Consider the following 24,366-nt stretch of genomic DNA (forward strand, 5'->3'; position numbering starts at 1 on the left):
CACACACACACATGCACACACTTGGCTCAGAGCGGCACAAACGGCACACAGCAGAGGACCAATCCTCTGTGGCCTAAACCAGCTAGCTAACTTCCTGTGCAATCCTGAAGTAAGTCAAACGTGATCTATTGACATTCAATACATCACAAGTGGCACTAGTTTCAAAAGTTTTCACTTTAGTAAGGGTGCGTTTTCAATGTCAGCATTTCATCAGGCTTCATTATTAATAATGTCACCCTGCGATGAGGTTATTCACACATCTTTCACCACTTTTTTTTTTTTTTTGCTCTAGTGTTGAAAGAGCAGGGCTTGTAAAGTCACAATTAGAGAAGGAAGCAACGACGTCTAAGAAATAAAGCTTCCTAATACACTACCAGAAATCTTTCCATAAATTGTGACTGCGATCACACTCACAGTTTCCTGAATGTGTTGAACTGTATAAAATCCTAAAACATTCATACTATAAAGTACACTCCGGCAGCGGGTTGTTGGGCTGTTGCTCCACAACGCGACAAGCACTTCTGCGGTCTGTGTGCTCACACGTGTGCGCTTGTGTTTATTTATGCTGCGCGAGTGCGGACATGCTTGCATTTGCATGTACGAGTGTGTACCTGTGAGAGACAGTGTGTCTCTGAGAGTGTGTGTACTCAGTGGGTCCGTGGTCTCTGAGTGTGGGCCTGAACCAGCCATCTCCAGTTCTATTTGCACAGGACATGCCTCAGGAAGCTAAGACAACTGTTCATGTTTGCCCATGTTGCGAACCCCTCTTAATACACCCGACAGCTGCGTTCTTCGACGGCGCGGACGCTATGTTTATCAGTGTTTTTATACATTTATCCTATGGAATCTGTTGGATCACGGTGTCCTCGACTCGCCTATCAGGAGCGGAGCCAGGGGGATTGAAATGCCAACAAATAAAACGCACGCCATGGTGCAACTCTGACAGGCACATTCCCTGTGCTTCTTATATAATCTAAAACTCTATAACCTGTACCTGGATCAGCTGTCAGTCTTCCATTTAATACTGAAAAACCTTCCATACAACAAGGTGATTTGGTGACTTCACAGACTTAAGGCTGGCCCACACTTAAAGATTTTTCAATTCTTAACAGATGTTGGAAATGTGAGAAACCCCACACATAACGACATGTTATGTCAAATGTAACAGTTTTGTTCCTATAGTGTGTGTTGAGCAACGATTTGGCCAAATTAGAACAAAACACACTAACAGATTCCAAACAAATATGAAAACTACCGATGTCCGTTTTTACACTACTTTGTACTGAAAATTCACAAAGAAAAAATATGGATGAAGTCATTGAGACACGTTAAACACACACTTCTGTAGTAGTAATCAACAAGTTGGTCCTCCATTTCTGAGGTCCATCTTACTACTACTTTATGCTTCTCATTTTGCATTAGCTCATGCATTAGCCGCGGCTGCCATGACGGCGGTGGTTTTCCTTCCGCTTTAGTCAGCTTGGTTCCCAAATGGCTATCGTACTTTCCCACGTTACTGCGTCATCAGCTGTTCTCAGGGTTCCCCACAGGATATCCGATCATAAATACTGAACGTGTTATTTAAAAAAATATTTATGATTTGAAATCAGTGCGGCCAGGATGGACTTCTGAGCCGATGGGGGGATGTAAAAAAACATTCCTGTGGTTTGAGGTATGCTAAGAGTATGTATGAGTGTAGTTTGAGCCCGACATTACTTAAAGGTACAGTGTGTAGGATTTGGCGGCATCTAGTGGTGTGGTTGCAGATTGCAACCAACTGAATACCCCTCCACTCACTCCTCCCTTTCCAAGACTGCGGTAACATGAGCCGCTGAGTGCAAAACCATGGTAGCGCTGTTAGCCTCGCTCAGAGGTCATCCTCACCATAATAACACTACTTTAGGAGCAACGGAAGTCAGACGGCGGCTGGCGATACCACGGTTTTGCACTCTGCGGCTCACTTTACTACAATTTCACAAGCGTGTCGGAGAACTACGGTGGCCTTCAGGTAACATAAAAACGTGAAAGGCTCTCTGTAGAGCCAGAGTTTGGTTTGTACGTTCCGGCCTACTGTAGAAACATGGCAGAGCAACATGACGGACTCCATGAAGAGGACCCGCTCCCTGTGTAGATATGAAGGGCTCATCCTAAGCTAACGAAAACACAGCAATTCTTAGTTTCAGGCGATTATACATTAATGAAAACATACTTGTGAATATAATATTCCATTTCTGCTGTTAGATCCCTCGACACACTGTTCCTTTAAGCTTGACAGAAACACTGTCCCTCCCAATCCTGTGATATCCAAAGTAGATCTTATCTTTCAAGTCCACAACCTGTCAAAACTTCCCCACTCTGATCTGTCTACACGCCTAAAAATCACCCCTTCCCCCCTCCTCTCCCTCAGTCCTTCCTCTCCTTAGTGTTTCATTTCCTGCTAATAGACTAAACGGCAGTTTCACGTAAAGCTTTTACTGCAAAAAAAAAAAAAAAAAAATCATGAAAGTACCAAAACATAGGCTGTAATGCACAGTTCCCAGGGAGATGTAATGAAAAACAAATTGTTGGGTGAACTGCGAGATATTTTGTAGGGTGTGAAAGTCAGAGATGATGAGCTCCGTCTGTGCTTATGTGAAATGTTGATACGGTTTTCTCATACAATGATTGCGCTAATTTATGTACCAAAGCCTGCTTTACACACAAATCTGCCAAGGCCAATAACTGCGCTCATAATCTCCAGCATCTAGAATAATCACTTTGTGGTCTATTTGTTTATGAATGAAATGAAGCAATTATCCTAATGAAGATCAGCTTTCTCTGCTCGGGGAGTCGCCGCGTTACAACACACCGAAAATGTTTTGTCTCTGCTGCACCCGTCTTGGCCTTGCTGCCGATACCTTTAACCATAAAACAATGGGAACACCCAAATTGTTAGTGTATGATAATTAAGGACACACGGTTCACAGCAGGGATGCTGAAACCGTTGCAAAAAAAAAAACGACTGAGCTGCGCACTTCCTGACCTACAGTCTAAACCACATGTGGATGATGCTAAATGTCAGCATCAACAATAAGTTTGGTTGTTGCCCTGGGTGAACCAAAGATATAGAGTTACATAACAGAAGGTCACTGCAGTTTGAGTGTCAATATTGACTTTGGTTTATTGTTATAATAAAAAACAGAGCCTGCTATGCAACAACTTTGTGATATTGTCTTGCTGCTATGTATGTTTACCATAACTCTATTTAAGCCCAGTATTTGTTTTAGTCCATATACTCTACAGAAATATCAAGGCCACATTCTGTAGATATCAAAGGGAAACATTACTGAGAGGTTTTTATTTCCTATTTGTGTGCTGATAGAAAGAAAATGCTTTGAAATGCTACTGTAGCACGGTGAAATACACTCAGTTCCCCCTTCCCATCAGCGGGCAGAGCTTAGAGCACAGAAATGGTTAAATAAATCACATGAAGCAGATGTCTCGCTCCCTCTCTCTCCCTCTCTCTCCCTCTCTCTCTCCCTCTCTCTCCGTCTCTTACACACACACACACACATTCATTAGTGAAACCCATCAATCAGCATTTCATGCAGTTTGGGTTTGAACCACACCAAATGCACTAAAACAATAAACGTCTGTCTTTCAAGTCGCTATCTGGACTGGAACACATCTGGTGGCGAGGCTCGTTTTTGGTTTCCACGTCGTTGAATGACATTACAGACTCAAGGGCGAGCTGAAAAATAAAGTACCCCTAAAATCTCTCTCCGTTTTCACTCCATCTACAGACCTTTCTCTCTCTCTTTACACACAAATCTACTTCCCCCTTCCTGCACAAACCTCTCAAATGCTATTCCACCAACCCCATCCCCCAACCAATCAAGAACTGAATATAAAACAGCACAAGGAAGCTGGCTGGTGGTGGGGGCAGACAGACAGGGCTAGGCTATTGCTACTGAGGACGAACCAGTGGCCTCCTGAGGTGAAGACAGTTTAAAGCGCCTTGGCACTTGGACTCCTTTACACAAGTCGAGGGGCTGAAACACATACCCGACATCCAGCTGAGGAGCCAAAAGTCAAGCCTCTGTTTGGGTTTCAAGGGGCAGTGACGATAATTAGGGTTAATGTGATTTAATGAGGGGCCACGAGTTGGGCCGGGACTTCGATTCACGTTCCACGTCAAAATCGGAATCACTCTGACATCTTGTGATGTGGCCGTGTTTCGCATGACGGTACAGTTTTGCTACGCGTATCACACCAAGCCAGAATATCAGAAGCAGTCTGGTGATTTCTTATAACATAAACCGACTTTCTGGCTGATAGATTGCGGCGTGATAGAAATGATTTGGATAGCAGTAGTATATTACAAAAGTATATCGGGAATAGTTTTTTAAAAATTGCACCGTCATGACTGAATTCTTGGCAGTTTAATACAATCAATCATCGACATAAATAGCCTGTTTCTATGGACCTGGGTGATTAAGTAGCTAACCAGGCAGGATAAACTATACTATCTATTTTCAGCCATACATGACTTATGACCCTCTTAACACCTCTAGTAGCTCTGAGTCATGTCTGGTCTAGATTATAAAGTGCAGAGCGGAGCAACGAGAGTGCTGCAGAGTCTTTGTTACCTTCACTGTCTATCCTGTAGGTTAAACTGAAGTCCACGGTGGTAAATCCCTGTTATGGACAGTAGTGTATCCCTTCGCCTGTTTCTTTCTAAACAGCCAATTGCCGTCCTCAAATACCCCTATGTAGGTGTTGCTGCAGAATAGAAACTACAGTAGCATTGATATGGTGGCACCTGGTATTATCCTTATATGTTGTAACATAGGTGAATAAACAATTACATTTATCCATCTGATTCTATTCTCAAAAATGTACCAAGCATAGTCATGTATTTTTCTTTCTTGTGTTTTAAATAGGGCTGTCAAAGTTAGCGCGATAGTAAGGCGTTAATGTTAATTTGTTTTAACGCCACTAATTTCTTTAGCGCATTCACACAAGTTGTGATTTTTATGTTGTAGCGGGCTCCCGTTTAAAGCTAGAGTGGAGATAGTGGCATCATATGAAACTAGAAAACCTAAAGAATCCATTGGTACCAACCATATCATACTAGCTAGCGCGAAGGAGGTTAAATAACGCTCCAAGTTTACGCTACATTTTTTGCGTGGAAAAACTGACATGGCCATTTTTCAAAGGGGTCCCTTGACCTCTGACCTCAAGATATGTGAAGGAAAATGGGTTCTATAGGTACCCATGAGTCTCCCCTTTACAGACATGCCCACTTTATGATAATCACATGCCGTTTTGGGGCAAGTCATAGTCAAGTCAGCACACTGACACACTGACAGCTGTTGTTGCCTGTTGGGCTTCAGTTTGCCATGTTATGATTTGAGCATATTTTTTATGCTGAATGCAGTACCTGTGAGGGTTTCTGGACAATATTTGTCATTGTTTTGTGTTGTTAATTGATTTCCAATAATAAATATATACATACATTTGTATAAAGCAGTCCACTCCCAGGTTGATAAGAGTATTAAATACTTGACTAATCTCCCTTTAAGGTACATTTTGAACAAATAAATAATATGCGATTAATTTGCGATTAATAGTGATTAACTATGTACAATCATGTGATTAAATCACGATTAAATATTTTAATCGATTAACAGCCCTAGAATAAACTTAAACAGATTAAAAGGAAGGTGACGCTCTGTATGCAACTCACCTATCCACAATTTATCCATCTAATTCTACTCAAAAATGTCCTCAACATCCTTCATGCTTTTGTTTTAAACAAGTGATCAAAAAAAGAAAGAAAATCATAAATAGTGCCGTTTTCTCTTACTGTAATAGTCGGTGCACAGAAAACAATCTTAGCCCCACTGCTCCGCAGAATAACACTGTAGCTACTTATCATTAACTCAAAGACACAATCAGCCCCAGGCGATCCGGCTTCCCTCCATAACCTTTTGACATTGCTGCTGGGAAGGTAAATGAGAGAAGAAGTTAGACACAGAGAGGAGGGGGGGTGGGCAGAAAGACTTGATTATGAATAGTAGACTGTTTAAGGGTTTTTTCTTATACAAAAAAAATAATCTTTTCTCGTTATGTTATCTTCTATTTGCTAACTGCTTTTAGAACAATAAACTCGCCACTGAGTATTCCCACTTCCAGCAGCTTTTAGCCTGTCTGGTGTGCATTGGAGCCATGCATGGGTTAACATTTCCCCCAGTGAGAACGGTTGGGATATTGCAACTCGGACTGGCCAGTCAGCAGAATGTTATGAATGGGCACAATGAAAAAACCCCAAGTCCACGCTGTCGACCCAAGAATGCTTGCCTCCATGTAATTAACTTCTCTCTGTGTACAGAATGAGGTACGGCTGGAATAACTCTTTTCTTTTTCTCTTTTTTTCTGTTTCTATTAAGGACATGTTTTGAAGAGAGTAAAAAAAAAAAAAAAATCTGAGAATTCAACATGGAAAAATATTTTTCGCTTGTCCATACTTTGAAGTATCCCCCATGACTAATACGGTGATTTGGAATAGCGGTGGAAATGGTACAGACCACTTGAAAAAAGGGGGTGGTTATGTGCTCTGCAAAAAGCTAGCCTCGCTGCTCTTTGGGTGGACGAATGTCAGCTGCTTGTTACTTGCACTAAAGATGTACAGTGAGGCAAGGTGGGAAATGCAATGTATAAATGAGGGTTATCTTGTTAGACGTGTTTCACACATCTCGCCTGAGGCTGTATTTGCAATTAGCTATGCACTGCACACACGCATACAGTCAGTAACGCTTTGATTGAGATATCACTTCTGTAAGCTGCACAAAACTGTGTATCAATAAAGCTCCGCAGTGCGGTGAAGACGGCCTCAGCAGCATATATAAATAACATACAGTAACTTGGAGCAGACTATGTAAAGAATAACATCTGCAAACCATTGGATTATAAACCTATACAGAATAACTACAGTGTAATTACTTGAGAGCCTCTCTCTCTCGGGCGCCGTGTTGTTAGAGGGGAAGAGCGATGAGGAGAAAGTGGAACAGCTACTACAGTAATCTATCCAACTTCATTTCACCGGAGTGATTCTGCCCGGGGGTATGCACAAGTCATAATGCATTTGACAAATAGTCTCTCGCTAAAACAGGCATTTGCGAAGAAGTGGCCTTCAGCGCTGGTATACACAGCTGAGTGTACGCTGAACAAACAAGCCTCCCACTCAGCGAGGGAAAAAGATACAGAGAGGCTTCAAAAAGATTAGGAGAGATCTTGGGCGAAAAAAAAAAGTATAAAGATGACTCACGGTGATTGTGCAAGTGCAGGACAATGCGAGTTGGACGGAGTTGAGAAGAGCAACGGAGCCGCGGGGTTCGTGGCAAAAAAGAAAAATACAAATCGATGCTCCTCTCATGTGTTGTTCTTTGCATTGTTCTCAAATGTGGATGCACAGGTTGTTTTATCACAATGAAATGGAGAGAAGCACAATGCCTGTTTGTCTGACATAATCTTCTTATCATTTGTTGTTTTTAATCAGATTTTGGTTTGAAAAAGGAAATCAAAGACTCCTTTTGATTCACACATTTATGCTGTATTTTGTTGATGTTTAATGTGTAATTGCAGGCCTAAATTCAAAGGTCAAGTGCACATTCATGGATTTGTGGTATTGACTGATCCCGTCGGTGTGATCCATATTCCTGGTAGGCATCAATCAATCATCAGAGTGAATGTGGCCGATCAGCTCGAACCAGTTTCAGCTTACACATTCTTTACGTTCCTCAATTATTAACCCCTTCAGGTAGAAAACAGCATGAATACAGACACACGCACACACACACACAAACACAAAGCCATATAGTCACCATCAGAAATAGATGTGTTTGAGTTTACACCACTACAGGAAGTGCTGGGCTTTTATATATGGACCGTCCCACTTAGTATTATGCTCACTTCCTGGTTGGTGTATTTAACACTGTACACTTACGCATAACCACACTAGTGAGTTTCACACAAGACACATATATATATATACTGTATATTCTGGTTATCTCAAGTGTAAATGATGGTGAATCAACAGCTTCCAGGAGGCCTCCATTTGGAGGGGTTGAGCCTGTTCATACCCTGAAAGACTACTTAATGCACAAAAAACAAGGACTTAGAATCATCTTTTCAATTTCCTGTGAAATATTCTAACTAGGGCTGTCAACGTTAACGCGTTAAATCATTTTAACGCCACCAATTTCTTTGACACATTAACGCAATTGATCTTTTGGAGGTTGTATCAGGCTGTAGTGAAGATACCGGCATCGTAAGAAACTATAAACTTAAGGACCCCATTGGTACCAACCATGTCATACAAGCTCATCGTGAAGGAGGTTAAATAACGCTATGTTAGTAGCTACATTTTGGTGAGAAAAAACTGGCATAGCCATTTTCAAAGGGGTCCCTTGACCTCTGACCTCCAGATATGTGAATGAAAATGGGTTCTATGGGTACCCACGAGTCTCCCCTTTACAGACATGCCCACTTTATGATAATCACTTACAGTTTTCGGCAAGTCATAGTCAAGTCAGCACACTGACACACTGACAGCTGTTGTTGACTGTTGGGCTTGAGTTTATCATGTTATGATTTGAGCATATTTTGTATGCTAAATGCAGTACCTGTGAGGGTTTCTGGACAATATCTGTCATTGTTTTGTGTTGTTAATTGATTTCCAATAATACATATATACATACATTTGCATAAAACAAGCATATATGCCCACTCCCATGTTGATAAGAGTATTAAATACTTGACAAATCTCCCTTTAACATACATTTTTGAACTGATAAAAAATTTGCGATTAATCATGGAAAATCATGTAATTAATCATGATTGAATATTTTAATCGATTGACAGCTCTTACTCTAACAAAAAACAACAAAACAATGTCTGCAATAGCTATAACTAACTACACAATTACTGAAATACAAAACAAAATATCTTTTTTATCAGCTTCCCAGTCAACACCTGCTCACACAGTGCTACTCCAGAAGGGTCAACTCCATTCCGCTCCTGAAATGAAAACTGCCACGAAGGATGAACCACTGCCAAAACGTCACATAAAGCTCCTGTATCATTATTCAACAGTTATGTGTACTGTAGTAAGCTGCGGTGCAGGCACACGGATAATGTGTCACTTTACATCTTAGTCACAGCTGTTACTTTAGTAATGACAATGTTATACGATTCTGTCCTTGAAACCCCAAACCAGCTCCGTACCGGGCCAACAACCTCTCTACGCTCGCTGCATCATGATAACTAGTCAAGTTCATTGTGTTAATGCTACAAGACCTGCATGAGACATGGCCTTGGTCAGAGAGCTAAGGTCTCATTGTGATCTTAAATATACATCCGCAGCAGCTACTGTGTGAGCCAGACTAAGCCACATGCACACACACACACACACACAAATGTTGTAACATTATCACAAGGACAGAAAGATTACAAAAACACTTCAATGTGAGGATATTTTGCCAGTGTTCACTTTAGTAACAGGCGAATTTAGTCAGTTTATGTTCGAGTTAAAGAGTTGAAGGTGATGTTACAGTAGGTTAAAGAATGACTGTATCATGTATTGTAATTCAAACCTCTCTGCCAGTGAGTGTGTGTGTGTGTTGTTCATGTATACATACAGGTGACTGTGTGTACGGACAGGGGAGATTAACAATTCAAATATTGTACTGTGCTATAATGTTTCACTTTGTCATCAGCGAATGTTAACCGCCTGCTGGCTTCCTTCCAGGTGCTAAGGCAAGCAAACCTATTTGAATGGCTGCGGGTATAATGCCTTCTTCTTCTTCTTCTAGCTCTGCCAAATGTTTACACAAGTTTTACCCTGACCACATTAATAAAATTACTTGTTCCTCCTGACTTGTAATCTTGGACTATTTGGCAGTTTTGTCATCATTTATCATTTGCCTAAATGCAAAACATTTTATCAGTAGAGAGCAAAGAGTCATGGAACACAGTGGAGCAGTGAAATAAATGATCTCTTTACAGTATATAGGCCCCATGGCATTCAGCAGAAATATCAATAACTGCAGGAATAATAATGGCAAATATTTAGCTTTCTAAAAAAAGCACTGATGCAAACTGATTTTGTGCTACTTTCCTTCAAATGAAAGCCTGTCAGTGATCTTTATTTTATGGCACCTATATTCCCACCTCAATGTACCAATAAAAGTGTCAGTTATATATTGGATAGGATTTCGTGCGTAAAAACGCATGAGCACAAAAGCCGATCAATATATTCCAACATCCTTTAGATAGAATTTCAAACAACAACGAGTGCTTTCTTTACAGGTTGCTGATGAATAATTGATCCCTAAAAAGTTATTATGTGCGTATAATGATGAGATTGGATGTATGCGCAAAAAGGTGTTAACCAAGCCTGGCGGAATATATGCGACTGTATACATTCTTCATGGAAAAACACTTTCATCGAGCCATGACAGCAAAAAAAAGATAAATGAATAAACAGACAAGCTACACAAAATACACCTTAAGAGCATCACAAATCCATAATATGCTGCCACTATCACATTCAGACGCAATCTTGATAGTTGTTTATTGGACTAATTGTGCATTGATCCATGTGGTAAACCTGTGTGGCGCAGATAAGATAGCGTGTTTTTCAGCAGTTAGGTTTAAACTATATATAAACAGGGACGATATTGCAGGTTTTTACATGTATTCAGTTTTAGGAGAAGAGGAAAAAAAGGCACAATTTGTGAGCAGTGCGCTGGAGAGAGAGTGGTGCGCTCCAACTCAGCTCACATGCAGGACAGCTATACGTCTCCGTAGTTTATCCAAATGAAATACATTAGCAAATTCTTTAATTAAAAGAAAAAACCCACGTGCACGATCTCAGAGCAGGTGTCACGCGTGCTTTTCTGCTGACTTTAAAACAATGTGCACATGAGACATAAAAACAAAAGTTCAGTCATTACGCAGCCAAATCTAATTTAACCCAAAGGGAACTAACAGTGCAGCACTAATGGTCTTCCCTACACACATACATATATATATATATATATGGCACACCATATGTAACCAATGCATACTTGTGAGTGCTGCACATCTAGATCGGACCGACTATAAACTGGTAAAGTATAGAGATAATGGTTACCTTGTTGGAGTGGTAATAGTCCAAACCGGAGTCAGTACATGAACCCACGCTTGAAGGGGGAGCTGGATAAAATCTGACGTCCATCTCAGAGTCCGCAAGACTGACGGCATGAAAGCGTAGCTCCAAAAAACCTGAGCGACTTCTCTCTCTCTCTCTCTCTCTCTCTCTCTCTCTCGCTCTCTCTCTCTCTCTCTCTCCTGCACACTCCCTCTCTTTCTCTCTCTCTCTCTCTCTCTCTTGTGTATTAAACCGAGCAAAAAGTAGTAGTAGTAGAAGAAGAGGAACGAGTCCTTCACATGCGTCCTACACTCACTTCTTCTTCAGCACTATCTGGGCTTTCAGCGCGGTGGTGATGCTCAGATATAACATCCCTATAAAGTTCAGGAGAAAGAGAAGAGAGCGAGGGACTGGGAGAGCTGCCAGCCTCACAAGAAAATAAATGGAAAGTCAAATGGTAACTGGAGTTGTTTGTCGTGCTGCAGGTAAAAGATGCAGAATGGAGATCTTGTCTTGTCTGGTTTCTCCACAAAAAACGCCCCGTGCTCCGTTCCTGGTTTCCACAGGCGCGCTGTGTAGCTTTGTCATGTGTGGGGAGCGCTCACATCCATCCATCCATGTGTTCCTGTCCACAGAGGGACTGCTAGGCTGCGACCTCTACCGGTCAGAGGAGGAACAGGCAGGGAGAGGAGAGGAGAGCAGGACGAGGGTCAGTGGGGTTGGGAGGACTGGGAGGCAAGGGGGGTGGAGAAGGAGTCCTCCCAAACTGGCAAGGGTCAAGTCCCCTCTCTCACCTCTCAGGAGTCTACACACTTTGATAGGCTACTCTGTCACTAAGCACTACAAAGCCTAGTATGCCTTTCTGTAGGTCTATAAGGCAAGTATACTTAAACTGTTCTGTATACTTCTCAGTATGAGCCAAGTATACTTAAACTGTTCTGTATACTTCTCAGTATGAACCAAGTATACTTAGATGCTTCTGTATACTTGTCAGTATGAGCCAAGTATACTTAAACTGTTCTGTATACTTCTCAGTATGAGCCAAGTATACTTAGATGCTTCTGCTTCTGAAGAAAAAGGCATCGCCTGCACACTTACTCCATGCTACAAAAGTTTAATAATGACGTCTTCATTGACGCTGTTTTGTACGTGATGTGCGCATAATTACTCTCCTTCAAATTCTAGTCCTCAAAGACTTGAAACTTGACTTGGACTTGCAAGAAAGGACTTGTGAGCATCTCTGCTTTTTAGTTCATGAAAGTATACTTTGTATACCTTAACTTATAGTACTTAGCCAATGATTTATGTAGAAAAGAAAGAGACTTGCTCCTTTTGCTATTTGACTTGATGATTTGTGAGATCATAAAAAATAATAAAATGTGTTGTTATCTCATGCCTCTACGGTGAACGAATAATCCAAAATTTTGATGAATTGAAGTAATTTCAAATCAAAACATCCTTTTTCAAACTTTCACACACTTTAATAGGCTACTCTATCAAAAAGTAAGCAGAACTATAAGCCGACTGTTCTTTTCTTTAGGCCTATAAGGCAAGAATTATAATATACCTTTCTTAAGTATATCTTGATCAAAAAAATAAGTACAAGTAGGCCTATAAGACAAGTATACTTAGACTTTTAAGTATACTTGTCAGTATAAGACAAGTGTACTTAAGTATACTTTTATTAAGTATATCTCTGATAAGTACATAAAAAGTAAACTGAAAGTCTCTTATTTTAAGTTCAAAAGAAGTATACTCAGCAAACTTGAACTTCATTTTGGTAAGGGAATGGTTGAATGTGTCCACTCCCTGTAACTAAAGCAGTATACCACAGTGGTGGAGGAAGTATTCAAGTTATTTACTGCAGTAAAAGTAGCAATACCACACTGTAAATATGCTCAATTACTCATAAAAGTCTCATATTAAATTGTCACTCTATAAAAGTATGAAAGTATTTGCAAAATGCAGTTAAAGTATCAAAAGTCAAAGCACGTAATTCACTGACTTTACTATTGGAACTGGTCAAGATTTAGCTAAATGTGACTATATTATATACTGCTGGGTGGTTTAATCTATAACACAGCATCACATTTGATCATGTGTTTTTCAATGTAAAATCTTTATTTGCAAAGAAACAAGTAGCTGTCAGATAAAACATACAATATTTCCCTTTGATTTGTCATGGAGTTGAAGTATAAAGTGGCCTAAAATGGAAATAATCAAGTAAAAGCACCTCAAAATTGTACTACAGTACTTTAGAAAATGTATCTGGTTACATTCCTCCACTGGTTTATACCACCACATGGGTAGGCTACTTATTATGTTACATTTATATGAAAAAATAAATCATGCAATTCAAGAATCAAAAGTTTCCAAAGATAACACATACAATATGTCAGTCTGAATTTAAGGGAAATGCATACAAACGTATGGCTAAGAATAAGAAGAATAAGAATAAGATAAGAAGCAGAATAATAAGAAGGATACCAGGTTTGAATATGTAACTCAATGTCAACGTCATATAGCTTCAGTGTTCGAAATAGATACATAAATAAATAAATAAATAAATAAATCATGCCATGTTGTTATACAATGTGGATACAACATTTTTGTAACTCTAAAGCTACTCAAGGGAAAGAAAAAAAGTAGAAAAATCAGGGTTCAAGCTCGTAACAGCCTCATTAACTATGTATGATGGTCTCACTATAATCTAGGCAAGAAAATCTAACATTTTCCTTTTGTTTCTTTATAATGTCACTGAGTGGACGGCCATGGGTGTCCATTAAAAGAGCTGAATCGTAGGAGGGACGTAGCTGAGAGTGAGTGTAGAATAACTCAGACAAGAAAAGGCCAAATACATGTGTAGTTTGTATATTTTTGTATACTGTTTAACAGGAATGCCAGTGAAATATGAACACAATAGGGGTCAAAAACACCAACTCTGTTTTTATAAATGCATGAATTTGTGTTCCGCTACTCCTCTTAAACATGTAAATGACTTTGACCCCACTTGTTATGATGTGTAACACCACCACAATTCAGGCCATGAAGTTCACGCTAAGCTATCACTTTTGGTAAAGTCTGTTTAAATCCACTGCCTACAGCTACTTCGGAAATGTACTTCTTTTCACTTTATTTCATTTTGATGCCTGTCTTCTATCCAGCAGGCAGCTGAATACACACTGGGAACAGATAGACTTCTCATGGTAGCTGAGATAATATATATTGCTACTGTGCTCCAGCTTTGACCCTTACACACACACACACACACGGTCACATTTACACACAGCTGGCCAAACGCAAAACATACTCACGCAGCGGTCGACACAACAGGATGTAAACACAGAACAATGTCCAACCGGAGCTTCAAATAGGTGCAGAGAGGGAAAATAACACCGCTCACAGCCAAACGTGTATCACACTGTTTTTTAAGAATGGGGTGGGGTGGTGTTATGTGCTCCCTCATACGTGTAGGGAAGTGTCATTAATGTGTTTTTGCAAGGCAGAGCAACATGTAAGTTATGCATATACCGGCCAATGTGTGTATTTCTATGCTTTTGCTGCATGTGTGTGTGTTAACCAAGCTGCCATTGTCATCCCAGTGGGTGACTTGTTGGCCCCCTCAGGACTGTGCCTATGTCCGTGTAGCTATTACGCGGCATGGCGGCTCTGGCCCTGGGGTGTGAGCCTGTTTTTAATACCAGGCACAGATGGGTCGCACCGTGGGCCTGCTGTGGCGGTCTGCCATCAGCTGCCAGCTCAGGCTGTCCTGAATCCGAGCTCATGAGGTTAACTGTCACAAAGACGCCGATTCCTCCTCATTTTGTACTCTCTGTCTGTCTGTCGGATTCTTCTCTGACCGTCTCTCACTTCCTCTCTTACTGTCACTCGGTCTCTCAGTCACTGCGATACAGTGCGCAGGGGTATCTGGCACAGGCCAACTCATGGCTTCATGGGAAAGGAATGCGTGTGGTGTTTTGTGTTGCAGCGCTGTGTAACGCAGAGCATTGGCCACACAGAAAGGGAATTAGTGTACGCCACAGAGAAGGAAACATGTTTGATTAAAAAAAAAAAGAGGGGGTGGAAGAAATTTGGTAAATGGAAAAAAAAGAAAGAGGTGAGAGTTGTGGGGTGGAGGGGTGAGCAGTTAGGGACTCAGACTGGTGTAACATGTAAATAAAGGGGGGGATGACACAGGGAGAGAAAAGCCGTACACCCTTTAAAGGTGCTATTGATAACATTCAGCCACTATGTCACATTCTCCCTCCTCCGTTCCGTTGCATTAACTTCACAACAAGTCTGTGACCCGGCAGCCGTGGTGAGATCAGTTGAAGGAATACCAAGCACCGCCCACCAGCCGGAGCACAGCCAATAGGAACGCTCAATGGGCACGCTCTCTCTCTCTCTCTCTGAAATGACCTGTGATTGACCAAAGTAGATTTTTTAAAGCTTGAAAACAGAGCCATGAGGAGGTGCAGAAGTCTAGTTTTCTATCAGAACACTTGAATTACAATATGCTGAAAGATTATTATGGAATTTTTGCGCAATGATGCCAAACATTTTCTGCCTAATGAAGCTTTAATTCACAATCATTTTTTTTTTTTTCAGGAAAAGTCTTTTATCCGGCACTTTTCTAAAGGCTCTGTAGATGTATTTGTTTTTTTTAATATATTTGTCTACATAAAAATGTTATCAATAAGACCTTTAAAGATCTGTAACACTCAAGAACAACTACTTCCAGCGTGGGATGCAAATCATATCGTCCAGCCTACCATCTTGAAATATGCTCATCCACTCAGAGCAATTAGCAAGAACAAACACTTTTTATTGCCCTTGCTATGTAAGAGCTCCTGCTAGCACCAGGAAATGAGGGGAAAATATAAAACAATATTTTCCATTAAGGGTTACGACCCAGCCGGTACTTAGATGATGTCAGCAGTACTAGTTTTATAACTTCGTCTGAGCTTAAGTGATCCTACTTTTCGAACATTGATAACTAATTTTCCTTCCTAAATGCTCCTGTCCTTTTACAGGAGCATTTAGGAAGAGTGGCACAAGACAAAGAATATTTTCATCCTTTTTACTCTCCCCCCTAGATTTCTCCTCTTGCATTTAAGTGAGCTGTTAATGTTTCTTGCATGTTTCTTGTTACTGATTACCACCAATGAGCAATAAACAAAACAATAATTATTCCCTCTTATCTCAAGACACAGTGTGACTGTTTTTTTTTGGCAAATCTTCTGCTTTTCCTTGTTTGTTTTAAATCATTGTATATCATTTACAAGTGATTGTATCACACTGTGATATTTGCTACTCTTCCTTTGTCTCAGTTGTTTTTAAAGCAAACGTTTAAACAATATATATTATAAAGAAGAGAGCACCGATTCTATGCTGTAATTGTTATGTGGGTTTTAAACTGATTGTGACTGATATAAAAGTCTTTAACACATACAATGTAGGCTTGAATAGTGAATGCAACTTCCTTCAATATGCAACACTATTACAATAAAACAATCATAAGTTGCTATGTTATGTATTATATATAGACATACATATTTAAAGGTTCACAATAGCATTCTGCATGGTAATGTGACAGTCAGTCATTCACAGTGATAGATCACCTTTACTGACCTTAGAATAATAAATCTCCATCTGCAAATTGAGAGATTGTGAGGTATTCAGATGAATCTCTCTTTAATGGTCAAAATAACAGGCACCAGAAAGTACTCTAAATATTAATTATATCAAAATCCTATCACATTTTAAAACAGCGTTTATTATAATAGGTGAATTGCCTTCTGATGATGATGATGAACAATTAAGATTATAAGCAAGAGTCTACAGCCACGCCAGCTGCTCTGTGAGGTTATACTGAGTTAAATGCTAACATGTTCACAAAGATGAGGTCAACATGATGATGTTTAGCAGGAATAATGTTTACCACGTTAACCATCTTAGTTTAGCATGTTAGCATGCTAACATTTGCTAAGGAGCACAAAACACAAAGTACAGCTGCGGCTGAATGCAGGAATTTGGAAGTAAAACAAAATAAGGGATCCCCAAAAGTTATTGCCATTCATCCTGACGGGAACATGAATGTGTGTGCCAAATGTCTTGAAAATCCATCCAACGGTTGTTAAAACATGTCGCTCAAAACCTCATGACAACGTCACGATGGCACTAGAGAAAAAGTCAAGCGATCATGCCATGCCATTAGCATGACAAAAATAATAGAAATGAAATTATAAAGTTTTATTGAAAGCAAAGACTTTAAGAAAAAAAAAATGACAGTTCAGTCATACTCGATCACAGAACTGTGAGGTTAACTGGTTGGTCCTCCTTTCTGAAACCTTGTAGAACCAAGTTCCAGAGGACTTAAGAGATGGAACCTTTATTGTTTTCTTATTATAGGGCTGTTAATGTATAAATGAAAATAAAAATGAACCTACTCAAAATGTTATAACTTGTCAAAGAATAGTGTCTTGTATATAACTCATTTTTGGTCATGAATTAGATGTCTCTGATGAAGTGAACGGTAGTGAATCATATGTAAAACATCTTTAACTGTGCTGCATGCATGTAAAAGAAAACTCAAAAAAACTCAAAATGATTATTAATTAAAAGCATATGAAGTGGAAAAAGAAAGGTGTCACCACATAACCTCCACACATTGTGTATTTCAGAGGTGCTACTGTACACTAATTCAGTATTTCGTCTTCCTCCTCCTCCTCCTCCACTCAGGAGAATACACATTAGCCTACTCTCTCATCTGTAACAAATAAGCAGAGTTATGCAAGTGTTATTTTATGTCACTATAATAAGACCTTCAGTTCCCCGCTAGTTATGGGAAGTGAAGCTGTCAAGGTGCAGTTTCGTCAGACACAGCAGGACTTTCGTTTGTTGGTAAAATATTGTAAAATATTAATGCTCATTCTTTTGTAAAACAGGTCAAAGCTTTCAGATTCAGGAATTACTGTCAGAAGTTTTAGAGGTCAGGGAATTTCTTTACGAACACCAGAGCAGTACAAGGTTATTAGTCACATGGATGTTCTTTTCCTTTTAACCCAAATTGGAAGTCCTAAGCGTTGCTACCTTTCCCTCTGATTTAATTTAGCGCTAATGTAAATGTTGTAACAGCATTGCCTCGGTCAACTCCATATAAGGTTGTCCTGAGAAAAGCAAACAGCAAAGTAATGGTAAACAGGAAATAGTTCAATAGGTCCATTAAGCAGAGAGATGATTCATTAATGACCCACATTTACACAGAAAACACACTGTTCTCGCAGTATTGCAAAGAAGCAGCAAATTTGTGGGGAAAAAAATAAAAACCCATGGAAACTGATTATACTGAAAAGACTCACCTTTGCTTTGATTTGTGTCATTTGTGTTCTGTCGACCACTTTGTGACAGAGCAGCTTGTAAAAACGCTTTGTAAATGCCTTTATAAATGACTTTGCCTTCGACTTTGCTTCTCATACAATGCATTTTACTTCATGTCAATTTAAGCTAAATCAGACTGGTAGTCAGGTGCTTAATTTTTCACTTTCACATTTCCGCTCGTCTCCTGCTGCCTAAATATGTTGAATGAAAAACCATTCAGCACAGTAGCTTTGGCTGTTTCTCCTCAACCATGCATGTCAAATCACTGGTGGAGTCAGGCGGGAGGCAGCTAAAGTGCCCTTTGGTGCCCTTCTAGTGAAGAAAACATGATAAAGTGCTTCTGAGGGTGTACTGCCAGTGGAGAAAACATGATGACGTGCCCTCTAGGGTGCCCTTCTAGTGGAGAAAACATGACAAAATGCCCTCTAGGGTGCACTTCTAGGGGAGAAAACATGATGACGTGCCCTCTAGGGTGCCCTTCTAGTGGAGAAAACATGATAAAATGCCCTCTAGGGTGCACTTCTAGGGGAGAAAACATGATGACGTGCCCTCTAGGGTGCCCTTCTAGTGGAGAAAACATGATGACATGCCCTCTTGGATGCCCTTCTAGTGGAGAAAACATGATAAAGTGCCCTCTAGGGTGCCCTTCCAGTGGAGAAAACATGTTAAAGTGCCCTCTTGGGTGCCCTTCCAGTGGAGAAAACATGATAAAGTGCCCTCTTGGGTGCCCTTCTAGTGGAGAAAACATGATAAAATGCCCTCTAGGGTGCCCTTCTAGTGGAGAAAACATGATAAAATGCCCTCTAGGGTGCACTTCTAGGGGAGAAAACAGGATGACGTGCCCTCTAGGGTGCCCTTCTAGTGGAGAAAACATGATGACATGCCCTCTTGGATGCCCTTCTAGTGGAGAAAACATGATAAAGTGCCCTCTAGGGTGCCCTTCCAGTGGAGAAAACATGTTAAAGTGCCCTCTTGGGTGCCCTTCCAGTGGAGAAAACATGATAAAGTGCCCTCTTGGGTGCCCTTCCAGTGGAGAAAACATGTTAAAGTGCCCTCTAGGGTGCCCTTCTAGTGGAGAAAACATGATAAAATGCCCTCTAGGGTGCACTTCTAGGGGAGAAAACAGGATGACGTGCCCTCTAGGGTGCCCTTCTAGTGGAGAAAACATGATGACATGCCCTCTTGGATGCCCTTCTAGTGGAGAAAACATGATAAAGGGCCCTCTAGGGTGCCCTTCCAGTGGAGAAAACATGTTAAAGTGCCCTCTTGGGTGCCCTTCCAGTGGAGAAAACATGATAAAGTGCCCTCTTGGGTGCCCTTCCAGTGGAGAAAACATGTTAAAGTGCCCTCTTGGGTGCCCTTCCAGTGGAGAAAACATGTTAAAGTGCCCTCTTAGATGCCCTTATGGCTGATAAAAACATGATAAAATGCCCTCTAGGATGCTCTAGCAGTGGAGAAAAGGAGATGCAGTGCACTAATGGGTGCCCTTAAGTGGAGAAAATGTGATGCAGTGCCATATAGACTCCCTTACATGCTAGAAAAGTTTCTGAGTGATGGTGCCCTTTTTATTTTTTTGCACCCCTGTCCCTCAGACAGCCTGAATCTGCCACTGCATCAAATAATTTCTATTATGTTGTTCAAAACTACCATGATCATAAGCAGAAGAATTGTGGACACCAACAATGGGAACGATGACATGACAGGGTTTGGTGGAATACAATTCTGGGTTAACAAGGCATATAATGGCTCCAGATGCAACATCCAGACTCTCCAGACACAGCAAGTGGCTTCACATGGCCTAAAACTGTCACACTGACCAGCGCCTTACAAAAGACCCATTCTTGTCTGGGGATATTTTAATGCTGGGTCTCACTGACCCCCAGTAAATTTTATTTGCTCCCCTACAAGATCATATTTCTGCATGTTCTTTCAGAGAACTCAACATGCCTATATGGCGAGTAGAGATGAACTGAAACCTGAATCTATAACTTGACAAAATGCAGAAATATCTCCTGCTGCAGCATCAACTGCATTAAAATGTGCAAATAAACTAAAATGTGTGACAGTTCCAGAATAACAACAATTACATGCCGAAGAATGCTTTGCAGAATTTGCACTTCTCTTTACCACAAGCAGTTTCGTATCAAAGCTCGTGTGAATAAATTGTGTGCGAGGCCGTGGCAGGCTCGCCACAAAGGGCTGTTCAATGGTGAACCTTTGCTAACCTTTTCTAGCCACTGACCTTCAATAATGAGACTATGTTGTCTCTTGTTCCTTTGGACAATCGGCCATTGAAACAACTGCCATTCACGGAGTCCGCTCCACCCTCTGCCTGACCCTTTTCCATACTAGTAATTAGCTGCTGTTGCATTTCCACCAGATGCAAACCAACCACATGCAATATTTACTATTCATACGCAGATGTATGACATTTTATTGAATTATGTATTACTTGGTATACCATTTCCACGTCAAGTATGTGGAGAAATGGTGGTTTTGGTGCATCAGAAACACAAATATTTCAAATAATTCAAATTATTTTGACATGTTTTGAATTTGACATGAAATTCTAACAGATGTTAGGCAAAGCAATGTTCTTTCTAATTGATGCAAACCAATTAGAAAATGTGTATTTTTAGCCTTTAGTATAAAATGTTATTTCAACTCATGTTTTTCACCGCCCCCTCATCCCCTCATCCTCCCATTCTACTCCTGAATAAACCCTCCTCTTCATCATCCTCTCATTCCCCCCGACCTTCTACTTATGTTGCACATGAGAAATGAGAGGGGGATGGGAGGGAAGATGAATGAAACATGGAGTGGGGAATGAAAGGGAGGGGGGAGAAAAAGAAGAGAGCAAGATTGGGAAAAATGCCCTTTGACTGGATTTAAAAGTCTGTGGCATTTCATTTTCAGAGAGAGGGGAGCTTCATCTCCTTCAGATCCTTTAAGGGCCAACCTAATTGATTAATGTTTCCATCTCATTGAGAAGAGGAGGGGGGCCATTTGAAGCTTAACTGGAGCCTTTCACATTCCCAAGTCTTAAAACAGAAACCGGCACAGAGAGAGAGAGAGATGATGACAGAATGAAAGACAGAGTGATGAAACAAAAGTCTAAAATTCCAGTAGATGAGTGAAATATGTTGAAGGTCGAAAATTGTTTCAATAATACACTGAACATAGAGGAATGGAGACGTGTCTTACCCGCTACTGTGAGATCTCCCTGTAATGAAATAATGTACAGGGTTTAAGCAATGAGGTATTCAGTTTTCAAAGAGGCTGTTTAGGTTTCTGCACCTGTCACAGGGAGAGCCGGCAGCAGGCACTTTATGTGATTGCGAAATCTAATGTAAGAAAATCCATTGAAAGTGAAGTCTGAGGGGGAAAAAAAACATGCAAGTGACATTAAATCTGTGGTCGAAAAGGGAAAATATATATTTATATCTGGATAATTTAGTGCTTTGAACAGGTGACGCTTTCCCCCCCGATAACAATTTGCTTTTCAATTCATGACACATGATACATAAAGTCTTACACTAATTTCAAGCTTTGCATGACAAGACGTCAGGTCACCAGAACACAAAGCTGATCATGGCTGGATAGAAGTAACGGGCATTAATGAGAGGGGAAACTCACAACATTAGCATGCTCAGGTAGCAAGCTAATCAGCCCGGCGTGATTAGAAATCCCCAAAATCACTTACTGAAAAGCAGCGTGATTACTTGCCCTTTGCATGTTTTTGACAGCGACACGGAAATATTTATGTATCGAAAGAGACTTTGGGCATTTTCCAATCGCACAACAAAACCGACCAGTGGAGAGAAGCCAAAACAGCGGTGACCTTTACCCAACATGGGATACTAAATATGAAAGGTCAGCATGCATGGTGGGGGGAGGGGTGGCGCTGAAGTCTCGCACAGAGCAGCTACAGACAAAATACTGTAATATCTATCAGGCAGATCCCCGCGCTGCCTTCAGAGGTCATTTGAATGTGAAGGGTGTCGAGGCAAGAGGGAGTAAAAGATACATGGTTCAATCTCGCCTCTGTATCCTTCTGCTGCTCTTGAATTTGAGACGCGCCGCTCTGCAGTATATTGGCCGTTTTTTTTCTTATAAACCTTATTAATCTTGCCGCTCTTAAAGCTGTGGTGTTAACATCTGCTCCACTTCCTGACTCAAAAATACTGTAATTTAATATCATTTTTGATTAGTTGTTAACTAAAAACTAGGAATCTTCTAAATAACAGCCATGCAAATTATTTCTTTTCACTATAATTAAGGCTCTGTATTATGATTCAAATGCGTTTCGAAACTGGAGACGACTATTTAGATGCCAATCACTCTGCCCGTTGCAGAAAGCGTCCGCTAACAAAACAAAAATAATTACCTCCCATGCATTTAGTTGTTGTTCTCTCAGAATTAATTGCTGTACAATATGTTTGACAAGTAATTTGCAACACAATATTTGACTTTAATGTTAATACCATATTAAGTGAAAATCAACCACTTTGGCTATGGTATCTTATTTATTCATTAATCTTCTAATATAACATACAGAGGGGGAGATGTGTATTTATGTCTACAAGAAAAAAGATTGCCTACCAGCTTGGACTGAGTTGAACATTTGTATTTTTGATTAAATTGCTTTTAAATGAAGTTTGACCTTAAAAATGACATAGTCTTTGATTTTGTTTGAGCTTGGTATTATCTGTAAAAACATTGATTTCAAACTCACATCGCATAACAAGACTTTAATACAAATCATCTAAGTTAATTTAAATATTCGGTATACAGTATATAATATACGGTTCGTATGATATTTTACGAAAAAGTTATTCCTCCTTTTTCTTTCGTTTTCCTACGAATGTCAAGCAACACGCGTCAATTTCCACTTGTTACATGCATACAGTCTTTTCAAAACAAACTTCCGTCTTCACAGGAACAACTTCCTTAGGTTTAGGCAACAAAACTACTCAGGTTTAGGAAAAAATTAATGGTTTGGCTTAAAATAACTCCAGAAGTGGTGTTTTCCTACGAAAATCCAGCAACATGTGACGCACGTGTCAATTTACGCTCCAATCTTTTCAAAATAAACTTCTGTTTAGGCAACAAAACTACTTTGTTAGGTTTAGGAAAAGATCGTGGTTTGGCTTAACCTTGGAGGTGGCGTTACTTAAGTACGTAAGTTACGTGTCAAATGTATCAATGTTTATTTCTGGTTTCACACAGGACACAAACGCCAGTCTCCTGGGCAAAAGGCCGGTATTTTTGTGCCCATCCATCCACCCCCACCTCCTCCCTTTGTGGTGTTTGTCGCTATTCATATATCCTGGTTCACGATTACGTTAATTACACACAAATTGATTTTGTGGGATATACACACGAATTACAGTGCATTGCTTTGAAAAGAGAGAAATTGTTGTTTGTACAGATACTGACACACTGCATCAAAGTCGCACCATTTGAGTTACAAGGTTTCCATATACCTTCACCGCATTCTGAAATATAATATAGCAAATTACTTACATCAGCCATTTCGTATAAATATTCTATTGACTAACCTATAATGTTACCAACTAATGGCAATGGTATGAATGTGTACGAGTGGCTTTCATCATTCACTTACCATTAATATCTTATTGACAATCATTTTAATATACTAATGCCATTGGTAAGAAATGTTTTATATACAATATTAATTTCCTCTCTGTGGTTGTGCAGCTATTGTGAGAAGTGTTTTGAGTTATATGGGCCCAAGGAAGCCTCCACATGGAACTAAACACCTATAGCTAAAGCCAGTCACTCTTGAGCTG

The 24,366-nt window shown here is 40.2% G+C and overlaps 1 protein-coding gene across 3 annotated transcripts in view; it reads right to left on the bottom strand.

The window, feature by feature from the left end:
• Nucleotides 1–11,805, bottom strand: part of tox2 (TOX high mobility group box family member 2) — a 114,026-nt gene extending 102,221 nt beyond the window's left edge. The window contains exon 1 of one of the 3 annotated variants that reach the window (XM_074641926.1): nucleotides 11,177–11,805. In XM_074641926.1, coding sequence (XP_074498027.1) covers nucleotides 11,177–11,260 — 84 coding nt within the window. In that variant the 5' untranslated portion in view covers nucleotides 11,261–11,805. The remainder of the gene's footprint in view (nucleotides 1–11,176) is intronic. The other 2 variants (XM_074641935.1, XM_074641943.1) reach the window with 2 other exon arrangements.
• Between the last annotated feature and the right edge of the window lie 12,561 nt (nucleotides 11,806–24,366).

The sequence above is a fragment of the Sebastes fasciatus genome, chromosome 1 (assembly GCF_043250625.1).
Source record: "Sebastes fasciatus isolate fSebFas1 chromosome 1, fSebFas1.pri, whole genome shotgun sequence".
Taxonomy (NCBI): domain Eukaryota; kingdom Metazoa; phylum Chordata; class Actinopteri; order Perciformes; family Sebastidae; genus Sebastes; species Sebastes fasciatus.